This window comes from Lissotriton helveticus, chromosome 1_1 (genome assembly GCF_964261635.1).
Source record: "Lissotriton helveticus chromosome 1_1, aLisHel1.1, whole genome shotgun sequence".
Lineage (NCBI taxonomy): Eukaryota > Metazoa > Chordata > Amphibia > Caudata > Salamandridae > Lissotriton > Lissotriton helveticus.
Genome location: NC_136057.1, coordinates 1,732,855 through 1,749,929, shown reverse-complemented (window position 1 = coordinate 1,749,929; position 17,075 = coordinate 1,732,855). Strand labels below are relative to the sequence as shown.

Below are 17,075 nucleotides of genomic sequence, written 5' to 3'. Positions count from 1 at the left end.
TGAGCAGAGTGCATGGACTGGGGTATACCATTGGAAGTGCTTAATTACGTAAGCGGGGCCTGAGTTCTGCAGGGACTTAATAGCGACACACAATGCTTTAAACCTAATTCGCTTCTCAATCGGTAGCCAGTGCAGTGTGCTGAGGGTCTGTTCAGCAGATGAATATTTGGACAGACCGAAGAGCAGTCTAGCCGCGTAATTCTGGAGAACCTGTAGTTTTGTTATTACTGATGTATTTGCTCCAATTAGTATTCCATTACAATAATCAAGTTTTGACAACCCTAAGGCTGCCACCACGGTTTTCTGCAATCCTGTTGGTATAAAGGGCAGTATTTTCTTCAGGATTGTCAAGATATAGTAGATGGAAGCAGTGAGTTTGTTTACGTAGTGATGTAAGGAAAGGGCTGTGTCTATAATGGCTCTGAGATTTTTTGCCTTACTAACTGGTGTTGGAAGGGTCCCCAGCTCTGCTGGCCACCATTCTGAGGGCCAAAAGGAGGCAACTTTCCCAAAGAGAAATACCTCAGTTTTGTCTGAGTTTAGCTTAAGACAGTTCTCGGCCATCCATACTCTGACACATCTCATACACTCCTTAAAGTTCTGTGCTATTTTAGGATTGTTGCTAGAGGGGGAACATCCTTTACAACGCGGATGTTACCCCGCAGTGCAGTTACGACGTGTCTTTTACAACGCAAGTCGTAACCACGACTTGAGGTGGAGGGCGCTCGAGGATAAGGAATAGTAGATTTACTATCCAACACCTCCCCTACTGCACGTAGGCTGCTGTTGGAATAGTAAATGTAACTATTTCTAAGTCCAACACTCCTACAGCGCAAGTCGTGGTAACGACTTGCGTTGTAAACGACGCGTTGTAATGTACCGCGATGTAATACATCGCGTGGTAACAACGTACATCCTCGCTAGAGACAATAATCTGGGTGTCGTTCGGGTATGACACCAATTCAAACCTGTAGGATTTGATCAAGCGTGCCAGAGGAGCAATGTATAAATTAAAAAGGGTGGGGCTCAATGATGAGCCCTGTGGCACCCCGCAAGGAAGCTGGAAGTTTTTGGATTTGTAACCGCCTATTTCAACAAATTGTTCTCGGTTGAGCAGGAAGGATCTGAGCAGTGCTAACACTAAGGGGCAGATTTATGAAGGCCTTGCGCCGCCGATGCGTCACTTTATTTGACGCAACGGCGGCGCAAACAATGCGCCCTATTTACAACGTGACGCATCTAGGAGATGCGTCACGTTGTAAAGCCCTGCACCATAAGGAGGCGTTCCTGCGCAGGGGGGGGCGTTCCTGCGCAGGAACGCCTCCTAAAAGTGGCTGAGTGAAATCTATGAGATTTCACTCAGTCACTTTCAGGACAATGCTGCGTCAAAACCCTGCGCCTGCTTGAAGCAGGCGTAGGTCTTGACACAGCATTGTGGAGATGGGGCACCCCCGAGCCTTGCTGGGGCTGCGTCGCGCTTGCGACGCAGCTCCAGCAATGCGCCACCTTTACGGCACAGATGCGTGACGCATCTGTGCCGTTTTTGCCCCATGGTGCGCCGCATTGTAAATGCGGCGCACCATGGGTGGCGGAGCAGCGACGCAGGATGACTGGCGCATCCCTGGGGATGCGCCAGTCATCATAAATCTGCCCCGAAGTTTTCTACTCCACCTTCCTGAAGCTGCTGAATCAGAATGCCGTTGTCCACCGTATCTAAGGCGGCTGATAGGTCTAATAGTACTAGGACTGCCGATCCTCTGTTATCAACCGCCTATCTGACTTCCTCCATTGCAATGATCAAGGCTTGTTCAGTGCTGTGTCGGACTCTAAAGCCATATTGAGTAGGATCCAAAATGTGATTGTTCGCAATGAAAACTGACAATTCCTGATTCACATGTTTCTCTAGTACTTTTGCCAGTAAGAGTAGCCGGGAAATAGGGCAATAGTTTCCTGCTTCTGTTTTAATCCAGGTTTGATTTCTTTAACAGAGGTAATATTGATGTTTTCTTCCACATTGAGGGGAAGGTCCCTGTTTCTATGCTCAAATTGAGGACCTCCGTGAGTGGCGAGGCAATTGACTCCACCAACAGATGTGTTATTCGCGGAGGGCAGGTATCGAGGGGGGAGCCGGATTTTGTTGCTAATAGAATCTTTGATGTTTGTTCTTGAAAGAGTGGTGTACAATTAGAAAGACGGGATTCAGTGATATTGGTTACAGAAGTAGACTGGGCTGGGGTAGAACATGTGGTGACAGATTGGATACCCTGGGGATTGACTGGTCTTAAGACAAAGGTGTCACAGATAGTAGAATCTTTATTGTGGAACGAGGTAGCTAGTGTGTCACAGAACGTTTGGTCTATTGTGCTATTAATGGTCTCTTGTTTCTGACTGAGTTTCAGCACTGTTACAAAAAGCTCTATCAATTTTTTCAGAAAAATTGCTGATTTTAGTTTTTTTAATCAACTCTCTGTGCTGTGCCAGAATTGACTTGTAAACTAAATTGCTGCATTACATAAGGACTTCAAGTACAACCCCAGCCTTCCTCCTGCTTTGTTTACCATAAACCCACCCTCTGTCATGTCACACTCTACTCTCTGGTAGACTACCCCATTCAGCAATTCCATCTCAAACCCAGACGTGCTACACCTGGATTGTCTAAAGATGAAGTGGAAGCCCTGATCAACTCCTATGCCACTGCCACCAGTCAATCCTCCTACTACAAAATCCAGGTCATCCTCAGTATGAGCAGGCTCCCTATCACCACTGACCTCCTAGACCACCAGTCCAACTTACCTCCATCCCGCTCATTTATTCTGAACCAAAAACACCAACCATATTATATTGCCTGCTAATAAACTGTTAGTCAGCATTGAAGCATGCCACCGAAATAGCAGAAACCATCCTACTTCTAAATGAGCACTCATCCGCCATCTTGGACCTCCTCACTACACCAGGTTTCTTAACCATCCATCATGACTGAAGTGATCACTCAAATGGTGAGCTAGCCATCAAAAAATGACCTCCACCTCACACCCTTCCATACAACTGAATACTCAACTTTTGAATACCTAGGAGTCAGCCTTCCCCCAAAGGCCCAAACCCTATGAAACTCCACATCCTCTACCACACACCAGGTGATACACATCAATTTCTAGAGGAAATTACAGACTTCATAACTCTAAATTCCCTGAAAGATTCCACAGACATCATACTAGGAGATCTAAGCTGACACCTGAATGACACCAATGACACTTGCATACAAGCTCTTGACTCCCTCCTTGACTTGGAAGGTCTCACCCAACACTGTAAAAAGCAAAGCCACAACAAAGATGTGATCATTAATGCTATCATCTTCAACTACAATGCCATATCCCTCCAATCAATCCCTCCAATGGATTTACCCGACCATCACTTAATTCGTTTCGACCTTAGCATCATTCAACTTAATCTCCCCACCCAAAATCTCATGTAGAAACACTGGTCAAGAAACATGCACTAAATCCAATAAGTAGAGCTAAATCCTCTAATTAGCTCCTAAATCATCCCCTCACTAGAGCTATCAGCCACAGATAAATTAATTTCTCAATACAATAATGAAAAAAATAATTAATTTCTTTACTCCATTGCCCCCTCAAAACTAAATAAAACAAGTATCCGGTCCAGATCATGGTTCATGATAGACCTCAACCATGAGAGGCGACAACTGAAACGAAAACAAACAGACCCTCCCTAGCTTATCTCACACTCCTACAATCAGAATGCCTAAAATATAAAAAGCAAATCTACAGAAAAAAACCACCTTCTTCAGAGACTAACTTGACCATTGCAGAAACTGTCCCAAAAACCTCTTCAAGTTCATGAAAAGTGAAACCACATTAATTCCTTAACATCCTACAGATGCCTCCAATAAACAATGTGAAGAGTTTGCTAAATTAATTGAAGACAAGACGACAAACATTGAACACTGGTTGGATCCTCTCTCCCCCTACTCTCACCATCAAAAACCCTTCCTCCAACATTGCCCCCCATTACCCCCACACCAAGTGATGTCAGTCTCTACAATCTCAACATCTCAGAATACAAGAGCTACAACACCAAACACCTCCATCCAAATGATAATGGAGACTGGTCTGAATTCGCAACATGTCTGAAAAAAAAGGCAAACAAATACTATCATCCATATAGCTAGCCACCCACCTCTCTGACCCTCTCCCCTCCTAACTTTGCAAAAAACCTATTCGCAGCATCGCTCCAACCTGGACAAACATCTTCGACTTCCGCTGATCCAGAGACTCCATGACGGCCTCCTTTAAACTTCAACATGCATGAAACATTCCTATCTGGATTTAGGAAATGCTGTAGTACAGAAACTGCAATCCTGAACATTACTGATAAGCTGAAAAGATACCCTCAATGAGGGTATTGCCTATCTCCTCATGTTCCTGAACCTCTCAGTGGCTTTTGATACAGTCAACCACAACACTCTTCTCAACACGCTCACACAACGGGCTGGCATCAGCAGCACCTTCCTACGATGGTTTTCATCTTACCTAAATGAAGGATCTAACCGTATCAAAATAAACAAGTCTACTTCAACAGTAACATCTGTCAACCAAGGAGTCCCCCAAGGATGAACAATATCCCCTACCATCTTCAACCTCTACATTGAAACTCGTGCACTGATCCCGAAAGAAGCCAGAATTGCCTACCAGATCAATGCAGATGACACCCAAATATATATCAAAATCGCCTCACTCATACACACATCATCTCAACAACAGACTCATTTTGGACATCCCTCGGCAAGCTCACATTTCCGACCACCTGAAAGACCTCCATTGGCTCCCTGTCAACAAGAGAATAACGTTCCGTCTCCTCACCCACGCACACAAGGCCCTCTACAAGCTAGGACCTGAATGCCTCAACACTCGACTATCCTTCTACACCCCCTCCCGCCAACTACGATCGTCCAATCAAGCCCTCGCCGCAATTCCGCGCATCCACAGATCCACCATGGGGGGAAGGTCCTTCTCCTACTTAGCGGCCAAAACCTGGAATTCTCTCCCCAGCCACCTCCGCCTTACACAGAACCACCTCCCATTCAGAAAGCAACTAAAAACCTGGATATTCGATAAGTAAAGCACCTCCCTCCCTCAAGCGCCTTGAGACCCTCTGGGTGAGTAGTGCGCTATATAAATTTTGGAACTTGAACTTAAACTCTTCCTGATACACATCTGGCTCCTTAACAACCACCTAAAATTAAATCCCAATACAACTGAATTCTTCCTCATCCTGTCTAAAAACAACCCCTACCCAATCCACCACTGGTTGACAGCCTTACTGCACTAAACTGTAAAATATCCGCATATAACTCTGTCAAATCCCTTGGGATCACTCTTGACATAACCCTGACTATGAAAGAACATATGAACGCCTCTGCAAAAAGTACGGTCTGCAGTTTAAAACACATTAAAAAAATCAAACCATTTATCCCCTTTGAAGACCCGAAGAATGCAATCCAATCCCTTGTCCTATCCAAGTTGGACTACGGCAATGCAATGATTACTGACACACCAAAAACCCTCCTTCTGCCCATGACGTCCACACTCAACGCAGCCACTAGGCTATCTCTGGAGCGATAATGTTCAACCACATCACTCCCACACCCAAGAAACTCAACTGGTTACCAATTGAAAGCGAGGAGTATTTTCAAAACAGCTGGCATATCACATGAAGCCCTCAACTAGTCTGGAGACCATGCCTACCTCACAAACAAACTCACAAACTTGGGTCAAAATAGACCTCTATGAAGCTCCAAAACCCTTCTCCTTTCCCTCCCAAATTCAAGAAAACTAAATCCCTCACTCAATCTTTGTTGGGAAACAACCTGAGACTTTGGAATGCCCTTCCTAAGAAACTGAGTGACATCCAATCTTACCTTAACTTCAGGAAAAATTAAAAGTGTCTCTTCCCAATACATTCTTAAACGTATTCATCTAAACAATTTGACATACCAACTACCCTGTCTAACATACTCTTTGACCACTCCGACCTCGACCCCGATCACTCCTCTGGATACCGCTCCCTGCCATTTACTGTATTGATACTTGCTCCCCAACTGTGCCTATCTCCTATAAATGAGCCATGCTTACCTGCTGCCCACCCTGCACTGTATGACAGTTCCCTCTCACTTCTGCTATGCGTACTGTGAATGATGTAAATGATGGAAGTCCTGTAAAGCCGATAGTTGGAGCTCCTGTAATCGATCAACATATATTCTTGTAAGGAGCTCTGATGCCCTCAGGTCTAGTTCACACTATAACAACTCAAAATAAAAATAAATAAATTACTATGGAGAAGTGTGGCTCAATGGTTAGAGCAGGCAGAGCTCTGGCCAGGGACCAGGATTCGATTCCTGCCTCGGCGGTTCTCTGGCTCATTAATTCCCCTGACTGGATATTCTCGCCTCAGTACCTGTTCTGATCATGGGTCCCACGCTGCAACTCTGGGCAATAGCTTGCTTAGTCTCCACAACGGCCCCAAAAGCGCTGGGATGCCTGGCTGCACCTGGGGGGTGCCCAGGAGTGGACATTTGCCAGGAAGGTTCCTAAGTGGTATACGGACAGCGCCGGGACACCTCCGGTGGAGGTAGCTGTGCGCTTTACAAATTCCGACATTTACATTTATTTTTTTACTACTGGTTTTACTCTGCTCATTTGGTGGATTTGATGTAGTGGAGGGTAGTGGATCTTGCTGCTAGAGAGCATCTGAATTATTTGGGTTCAGGTTCCCACATTGTCACTGGTGTGCCCCTGTGCTTCATGATAAAGATATTCTGAAATGTAATTGGGACAAGGGCTCAAGACCACAGGCCCCTCACTTGTACTCTTTAAGGCAACATCAAGATTAAATTTAAAACAAAACCTAAAGACCTGATCAAAGATGCACAAGCAGTGTTTTCATAACACCTGTAGACTATGAACGAGTCTTCTACAGGGTGTGTTATCACAAACATTCGTCTTGACCCACACGTCTTTTATTGCAGAGTTAATCTATTTGGCAAATATGTAAAAATGCACTCAAAGTATAAACATGAAGGGCTCGATTCACAGAACTAACTTAAGGCAAAATCCTAAACTTACTACCATTTTGGTATTCACAGAAGGCACTTACTCACTTTGGTATTCACAGAAGGCACTTACTCATTTTGGTATTCACAGAAGTTAGGAGTCCTAACTTTAGGACTCCTAAATGCCTTCTGTGAATACCAAAAGTCTTAAAGTTAGGATTTTTCTCAGTTTAGGAGTAGTAAAGTTAGGACTCCTAAATGCCTTCTGCGAATACCGAAACTCTTAAAGTTCGGATTTTTCTCAGTTTAGGAGTAGTAAAGTTAGGACTCCTAACTTTACTACTCCTAAACTGAGAATAATCCTAAATTCACTCTCTCTCTGTATCTGTCCAGGCGTTCATGGGTCTAACTTCAAAAAGAAGCATTCTTTCTGCTCTACGGTGTACAGAAAGAATACTTTGGTAGTCCAGGAAAGGTATCTCTTCTGCCAGGGCCTGGAGATGTGTGCACTGGCGGTTGACCCTCTTCAGAGTCATTACATTCTACCATCACTTTTGCAGTACATTCCAGTTGGTAATAATATGCCCATTATAGCAGCTGGTTAATCACAGTCTATCCCACCTGGCAGAATTGTTTAACTTTATTGCTTTTTTCAATCTGTCCACCTCTACCTCACTTCCTTACAGATAACCTCGGTACCTGCTCCCATCTCAGACTTAAGAGATGTTTATGATTTACCAGATGGCACCAGCCTGCCAGGTCAGTGCAGACGCTCTGCTTCCCTGGTTGGTAACATCTGCAATAGGGAGAGGTCCCACCAACATTCCATGGATCTTGATGCCTTCAGCTCACTTGCTTGGTGCAGCAGATGCACTGAAGGCAGGGGAGAATGTCAAGTGGAAACCATGTTTTTTATGTCTTGCGTGAATATATTTCCAAAAAAACCCCCAAAAGACTGAGATTGTTTCAGAAAAAAACAAAATGGCCCTGAGGCACATGGTCATTGTTTCTTTGCCCTGACCTGATGCATCGTAGATCCATTCTGGAATCATCTTCAATCTCCGTTCCCCCTAAATACGACTGGCTGACCATAAATGATACCCAGAAGTCCATTGGTGGATGAACCGCCATTTCAATGGTTTCTGCTGGCAAAGTCAGCTGATGCTGCACCCGTCTTGTGTTATGTTATGCTATTAGAATAATACACCAATCCCTCAATAGGGTATGCAATGGCTACAGTGGAAACAGTGAATGAAGCCTAGAATCCCTGGTAGTAAATGAAGCCAGGAACCTGTTGTTTGACAGGGCAGGTGAACCACCAATTTACAGTCACTTCTCCTTTGATGGAAAATTCTTCTTAATCCTTTTACTCTCTATTCTCAGTGAATTTAATTTTATCTATTGTGTTACTCTACTCTTCATCTGTGTCAACTCCCCATCCTCCCTTCAATATCCCTGTGACTGAATTCTTTTCAATCAACTTGCAGAGATGGAGCACTGGAATAGGAGGTTGTGGGACGGGGCTTATCTGTATGTGATCAAGAGTGACTTATGGAAGCTTGAACTTCATTGAAAGAGTGAAGAAGAAGAATTATTTTATTGTATAGTTAATAAAAACCATTACAAAAAGTTAAAATACAATAATATTTAGAAAACTAACAAGAGATATATACATAATTAAAAACATTGGGTGGAAATGTCCTTCAAGCTTAAAAAGGCAGGGACAGTTACAGAGGGAACAATCACAAAAAAGATGAAAATTCTGAGTTTGTGGGTTTGATCTTTACAATAGTTCCTCTTTTCTATTCGAAGTTGGTGAAAAATGTAACTGCCCTACATATGAGTTGGGGGTCGACCGCGCACAGGACTTGGATGATCGCGGAACGAAATGTGCGAATTCCATATTCCTTGAACTTCGCTGTTAACCTATTCTGGCGTTCCTGGTCCAGTGCGGGACAAATGCAAATCAAGTGAATGAAGTCTTGTTTCCCGCACCACATAAGTCGCACTCCTTGGAGTCTTGAGACCTCCATTTGGGTTGATCGGCATTTGCTGGCAGGTTGCCCATCCTTAGGCCGAGGTATCTGAGTTTAGTATGTGATGAAAATGTAAGTCCTAAGTAGGCAGCCGGCGCGGACCTTTTGTACGATTTTATTGTCATCCAGGCATGTGAGCGATGGCTCAGTGCTTTCTTGTCAATAATCAATGAATGCATATTGTCCGCCTTCTTTACAGCCTGTTTGAACGTTGGAACTGGTAGCTTAGTCTCCCACAATGCTACTAATTCCGTAGTTTCAAGTGAGAGTTGCAAGTATTTGGCATACTGGGAGTTCGGACTGTTAAGCATTGTTTCCCACATGGCACGGTTGACCTCAATTGCCTGACTCATCCAGACGCCGTACCAGAATTTAACTGTCTCATATTTTTTTAGTAGTACTTGGGACTGCAGGCCAAACTCGAGTCGCACCTGCACTGGTGATGTGTTGGGTGGTAAGCCGAATAAACGCTTGTAGAATTTCGTTTGGATCTTGTCTATAAGTTCAGCGCTCCTTCCATGGTGTGAAAGAGTGATAAATGTACAGAACTGCCCTCCAACTGAGTGCCTTGGGGAAGAATCATCAATATGATTCAATGCCATCAGGGAAAATAAGTGGCTGTGTGCGATACACAAACCTGGAGCCAATGATTTTGTGCATGTGATGATATTTACTGAGAGCTTACCTAGCTACAATGTATTGAAGTGCTGTTCAAGATATTTGTATGAGGTGTCACAGAGTTGGCAGAACTGATGCACTGCACCTTCTGACACTCGTCCATCTGTATCTAAGATCACTTTGTTGCTCTTTGGATTCTATCAATGGTTTTCTTCACCGCCTGCTTTATCTCAGTGTTTCGGAGACTATAGATCAATGGATTCACCATGGGAGTCAAGATACTGTACACCACTGACACAAATCTATCGACAGAGAATGAGTTAGCGCTTGTGGGACGGAAATAGGTGTAAATCAGAACCGCGTAGAAGATGATGACCACTGTCAGGTGGGAGGCGCAGGTGGAGAAGGCTTTGGCTCGACCCTCAGAAGACTTGATTTTCAGAATCGTGGTGATAATGTAAGCATATGACACAGTCTTGAGGAGGAGCGCCCCAAAACCGACAAACCAGCCCAGCGTAAGAATGACCAGTATGTTAATGAATGTGGCAGAGCACGAAAGCTTCAGCAGAGGGGGGAAGTCACAGAAAAAGTGCTGGATCTCATTGGACCCACAAAACGAGAGCCTACTCATCAAAATCACATGTACAGCGGAGTTAAGGAATCCGACAACCCACAAGCCAGCCGCCAAATGGGAGCAGGTACTCTTGTCCATGATCCTGACGTAATGTAGCGGGCGACAGATTGCAATGTAGCGGTCAACTGCCATGGCTGCCAAGAGAAGGGCCTCTGAAGACACCAGACTAGCAAAGAAATAGAGCTGGGTCATGCAGGCAGTGAACGAGATCGTCTTTCTCTCGGCTAGAAGGTTTACCAGCATCTTAGGGACAGTGACAGTGGAGTAGCAGCAGTCGAGGAAGGACAGGTTACAGATGAAGTAGTACATACCGGTATGAAGACGTGTGTCTAAGCATATTATTGTGATGATGAGGATGTTTCCAGCCAGGGTGGCCAAGTAAATCAGTAGGAAAATAATGAAAAATAGACCCTCCACCTCAGGAATGGAAGACAGGCCCAACAGGATGAATTCTTTCACCAGAGTTTGGTTAGTCCATTCCATAGCCATGCCTTTTGTCTGAAGAGAAATATTGGTGAGAAATATAATGTTAACAATAATACAATATTAAATTTACAAAACAATCACATTAGTTATTGTATTAACAAACCTAACAGTACTAATCACAATACAATGTTATGATAAATCACATATTTATACATCTTATTATGCAGAGAGTTCATGGGTTAGTGCTCTGGTGAGAACTACATTTTTATTCATTAGCACAGATCTTAATTGCTGACAGAAGCTGCTTTTATCAAACTAAGGGGCATATTATCAACAACTAACGAGATTTATCCCTAAAGGAGCTTAGCAATATTTTTTTATCGCCGTGCATTGCCAGGTTTTATCGCAGAGATAACGTGCTATTAGCAACGTTTATCTCAAATACAATAAAATATCCGGCGCTAGCGGCTAAATGAGTGAATATTGCTGGAAATCCAGTGATATTCAGGCATTAACGCCAATAGAGTCTTAACCTGAATATCCAAATCCCATTGGATATACAGGTTAAGAAGTGGTCTGAGCAGGCATTAGTTTTTGGCGATATTCGCGCTTAGCCTGAATTTTTTATCTCTTTGCCTGCATTGATAATAGGCGATAGCGATGTTAGCGACTGCTTTCAGTCGCTAACAGTTTGGGTACGCCCACTTTGCATGTCATTAGCGATAAATATCGCTGACATGCAAAGTAGGCCCCAAACCGCTTGGTATCACCTAGAAACTGTCGATAACTGTTGTTAGCGACAGCTTGCTAATAGGGCGATAAAATTATCGCCGCTTTCGTGGGAAAAAGTCCCGCTAAAGCGGCGATAATGCCCTTGATAATATGCCCCTAAATTATACCCATTTATTAATCTTGGAAGTGGCACCACATGTATTCTGGCACACGCCCGCTCAGGAGTTTTAAATAACCCAGGGTGGTATTCATGTTAGTTACGGCAGTGGCTTTTCAACTCCCAGGGGCATATGGCTCTCTGCTGGAGGACCATGTACCATACTTTGAGATCTCTTCCTGCCTGGAGGTGATCTTCATGCCTTTAGTTCATCCCCCAGAGAAGTAGATGCACCCAAGGCCGGGCTGAATGCCTAGCTGGCTTAATGTATGTTTTACTGACTTCTTGATTCCTTTTTCTTACTGAATCAATTTTTCTATGAAAAAATGTGTTTCACTAAAAATAAAATATGAAAACAGGGGCATTGTTTTCCTTACCGCGATCTGGACAGGGCAAATCAGTGACAGTCACTCCGCCCTAAATGTTGTGGGGAAACATCTTCTGTCACACATCAGTCCACTGGTGGATGAGCAAGCAGGTCAAGGGTCTCTAAAGGCGGAGCCAGTTGAGGTACCACACTGTTGGAAACCCTGACTTGCCAGAACAGCAAAGAGTTTGATGGATGGCCACTGTTGGCTTTGATGGTTGTTCTGGTTGTTCTCCAAACTTTTAAACCTTTTTTAATATACATAAACAGATGCCGGAAGCATGAAAATCTTTCTGAAAACCAAATAAAAATAATAAACCAAAGTCTATTCTACCAGAGTGCGGTGGTTATTATTAATTCTATGTCGCTCATCACCAGCATTTACCTGCCAGTGATGCACAAAAAAAAGGACTTTATACTACTCACCCTATTTAGGGTACACAATGTAATGTCCTTCCTCAGAGAAAGCTATCCATTGATAGGGGCTCCATCCCAAGAAAGCATATGGATCACTTATGTCAAATTGAGAAGGATGAACCAAGAGTTTGACAGACAGAGTACTCCGTCTTCTAAACTGTAAATCATGCCTTATATTTCTAATCTCTTCTCAAAGTTCAGAAAGCCTCTTAACACTCTAGGATGACCCATAGACTCAAGAATTGGAACCATCTTGGAACCCTTGTCATAGTTTTGTGACTTTTTCTTAAGACAGCTTTTACAACTTAGACCATATTACCTGAAATATACTAAAGATATAATGTTACTACTAGAAGAACCGGCTTCTGACCCCCCCGCTCCCCCAGCCCCTCCTAAATACCTTTAAACTAAATGCAAAGTATTTAATAAATCAGAATCCTTTGTGGGGCAACCTCTTTCAGACAATTATGCTCCTCCTGATGGATAGTGACAGGAGTTATTTTATACCTATAACTTGTGTGATTGAATGTGCTTGGTTGTCATTGAAAGGAAATGTCTTTCAATTCAAATATATGTTATTCTAACAATTAAAGGGGACTTAAATAGACAGTTACTGTGTTGCATTTCTGGTAAGTGTGTATACTCACAAATTTGAAATGCAAATTAATCCAAGTGAGCCGTAGACACCATCTATTTTAGAAGATACTTTGATAATTTGGACAGAGGATATACATTCCATAAACTGTTCCATATAATACATAAACACTGTATTGGCAATGGAAACCTGTCCTTCCAGGACCTCCACATTATTGCTTCATGATGAAAATTAACTACAGCCATTTGCACTAAGCCAGTGTATGCCATGGTATTTAAATTCAAGATATTTAAACTGAAAAGAACATCTTTGTGAGGTGCATTTCCTTGGACAAATGACACTGCAATTATCACTCTGCAACTTCAAACTACTGGATGGGGTGTAACATGTGATGATATTGATTTCACCTTCATGAACATGTACCAGGCTGGCCATTAGGTATGGGCGTAAAATCCGCTCCGCTCACGGATTTTTCAGATTTTCGGCAAATTCGCAATCCGCGAACTCTCGCGAATTTGTCGAAAATCCGTGAATCCGCTCGCGGCGGATTTTTTGCTTGGTTGCGGCACGCAGCGTGGTGCACGGCGTTCACTTTCCGTCATTAAGCGTTTGCCGAGTTGTTTTTCTCGATCATATTTTGCGAGTGCCGCGCCATTTTGGATCTTGCTGCGTGATCCCGCGGGAGTTTGGCGCCCGCGAATACGTAATCGCGGCTTGCCACCTTGCACAGCACACCTCGCGAGAGTTCGCAATTGCGAACACGTAGTTGCGGCGGAAAGGAACAATCTCGCACTCGCGAAATAGAGATTTTGCAATTCTGCACAAGAAATCCACCAGCAAACAGGATAAACCTTCAGAAAATGATGATTTTTATCAGAATCACTTCTCAGGTTGACATTTGCATGGCCTTTTTTTTTGCAAGGAGTCCATTTTTTGGGGGGGGGAGGGAAGGAAGTGCCCCACAGTCTCCAACTTCCTGTTCCTGTCCAGCAGGCTCCTCCCAGTGCTTTGTCCATCTCCTGGTCACTTTCATTTGGATCTGGAGCTGGAAGGATTACTTTTTGTGGGTGCTGCTGGATATTTGGATTTGAGGCCTTTTTGACTTTCTTTGGATCACTTTTGGATTAGAAATCAACTTTCACAAGTAAGTTTGTTTGGGGCATTACAGTTGCTGCAACTACAATTTTTGAACTTTTTCAGAACATTAAATAAATTATATTGTGGGTAGCCACAGTATCCAGTAGGACCAGGGTTGGTTATGGGTGCATGATACAACTGTTTTGTTGAATTTAAACACCATTGAGGCCATGGATGGGCTGGGATTGTGCTGATTTCTGTTGTTTTTGTTGTTTTTTTGGGGCTGCTGGTGGGGCCCTTTGCCCAGGGGTGGTGAGTGTTGCATGGGCCTAGTCTTTCTGTGGGGTGTCTTCTTGAATTTAAACATCATTGAGGCCATGGATGGCTGGGATTGTGCTTATTTTATTGTTTTTTGTCGTTTTATGGGGGCTGCTGGTGTGGCCTTTTGCCCAGGGGTGGTGGTGCATGGACTGAGTGTGCCTGTGGTGTGGTCTCACTCTCTTTAATGTAAACATCATGGATGGCATTGGATTGTGGTGATTTCTGGCTGTTTTTCTGTGTTTTTGGGGTGTACTGTTGATGTGGACTGGCTTGGGGTGTAAGGGGTCATTTTGAAGAGAGGCAGTGTCTGAGGCCTGCACTTATTTTGCCTACTTTTCATCCATTATGCCCAGGGGTAGTGAGTGTTGCATGGGCCTAGTGTTTCTGAGGGGTGTCTTCTTGAATTTAAACACCATTGAGGCCATGGATGGGCTGGGATTGTGCTGATTTTATTGTTTTTTGTCGTTTTTTTGGGGCTGCTGGTGGGGCCCTTTGCCCAGGGGTGGTGAGTGTTGCATGGGCCTAGTCTTTCTGTGGGGTGTCCTCTTGAATTTAAACACCATTGAGGCCATGGATGGGCTGGGATTATGCTGTTTTTTGTTGTTTTTGTCTTTTTTTGGGGCTGCTGGTGTGGCCTTTTGCCTAGGGGTAGTGGTGCATGGACTGAGTGTGCCTGTAGTGTGGTCTCACTCTCTTTAATGTAAACATCCTGGATGGCATTGGATTGTGGTGATTTTTGGATGTTTTTCTGTTTTTTTGGGGTGTACTGTTGATGTGGACTGGCTTGGGGTGTAAGGGGCCATTTTGAAGAGAGGCAGTGTCTGAGGCCTGCACTTATTTTGCCTACTTTTCATCCATTATGCCCAGGGGTAGTGAGTGTTGCATGGGCCTAGTCTTTCTGTGGGGTGTCTTCTTGAATTTAAACACCATTGAGGCCATGGATGGGCTGGGATTGTGCTGAATTTTGTTGTTTTTGTCGTTTTTTTGGGGCTGCTGGTGGGGCCCTTTGACCAGGGGTGGTGAGTGTTGCATGGGCCTAGTCTTTCTGTGGGGTGTCCTCTTGAAGTTAAACACCATTGAGGCCATGGATGGGCTGGGATTGTGCTGTTTTTTGTGTTTTTGTCGTTTTTTTGGGGCTGCTGGTGTGGCCTTTTGCCAAGGGGTAGTGATGCATGGACTGAGTGTGCCTGTGGGGTCTCACTCTCTTTAATGCAAACATCCTGGATGGCATTGGATTGTGGTGATTTTTGGCTGTTTTTCTGTTTTTTTGGGGTGTACTGTTGATGTGGACTGGCTTGGGGTGTAAGGGGCCATTTTGAAGAGAGGCAGTGTCTGAGGCCTGCACTTATTTTGCCTACTTTTCATCCATTATGCCCAGGGGTAGTGAGTGTTGCATGGGCCTAGTCTTTCTGTGGGGTGTCTTCTTGAATTTAAACACCATTGAGGCCATGGATGGGCTGGGATTGTGCTGAATTTTGTCGTTTTTGTCGTTTTTTGGGGCTGCTGGTGGGGCCCTTTGACCAGGGATGGTGAGTGTTGCATGGGCCTAGTCTTTCTGTGGGGTGTCCTCTTGAAGTTAAACACCATTGAGGCCACGGATGGGCTGGGATTGTGCTGTTTTTTTGTGTTTTTTGTCGTTTTTTTGGGGCTGCTGGTGTGGCCTTTTGCCAAGGGGTAGTGATGCATGGACTGAGTGTGCCTGTGGGGTCTCACTCTCTTTAATGTAAACATCCTGGATGGCATTGGATTGTGGTGATTTTTGGCTGTTTTTCAGTTTTTTTTGGGGTGTACTGTTGATGTGGACTGGCTTGGGGTGTAAGGGGCCATTTTGAAGAGAGGCAGTGTCTGAGGCCTGCACTTATTTTGCCTACTTTTCATCCATTATGCCCAGGGGTAGTGAGTGTTGCATACTTGCATGGCCCTAGTCTTTCTGTGGGGTGTCTTCAATGTAAACATCATGGATGGCATGGGATTGTGCTGATTTTTCTGTGTTTTGTCGATTTTTTGTGGTGTATAACTGAACTGATGTTCCTTTGTCTTCCATTGCTTTTAGGTGCACAAGACTCAAGAGAACCACCAGTGCCAGGAAGAAGTCCTGCAGCGGTGTGTGTGTGCAGCATAACGTCACGCGACGTCACGTCTGGACACAGACAACTCTGCAACTCGTGCAACTGCTGCCTGCTGTTCTGACCTGCTCTGAAGAAGATGGCCCCAAAAAAGTTACCCGTAGCTCCTCTAGCAAGAAAGGTGCCAGTAAGGAGCAGAAGAAGCAAGTTACCAAGGAGACTGGTGTACCGGCCGCCCTTTTTTTTGGGAGTAAAAAAAAAAGTATGCCTGCAGCAGCAGCGGGATCTGCTGGGGACCAAGCTGGGAGCAGCAGAACCCCCGCTCCATTGGGCTCAGTGCCACCACCACCACCACACCAACTTAAGTCCAAGCCCTTGAGTGCTGCAGAGGCAGCCAGTATAGTTGTTCAATCACCATCGACCAGTGATGTTGGCTCATCGCAAGAAAGCAGCAGCAATGTCCCTCAATCAACACAGGTTGTTGTAGCTCATCTGACGAGTGTTGAACAACCACAGCCGCAACAACTATCACATGTGCAAGTACAAGCCCAAGTACATGT

General features: G+C 44.4%; 1 protein-coding gene across 1 annotated transcript; it reads right to left on the bottom strand.

The window, feature by feature from the left end:
- Positions 1-9,898: 9,898 nt before the first annotated feature.
- On the bottom strand, positions 9,899-10,840 carry LOC144829181 (olfactory receptor 5V1-like). Its single transcript, XM_078688055.1, has one exon. It carries the CDS (start codon positions 10,838-10,840, stop codon positions 9,899-9,901), a length of 942 nt encoding a protein of 313 aa, XP_078544181.1.
- Positions 10,841-17,075: the final 6,235 nt, after the last annotated feature.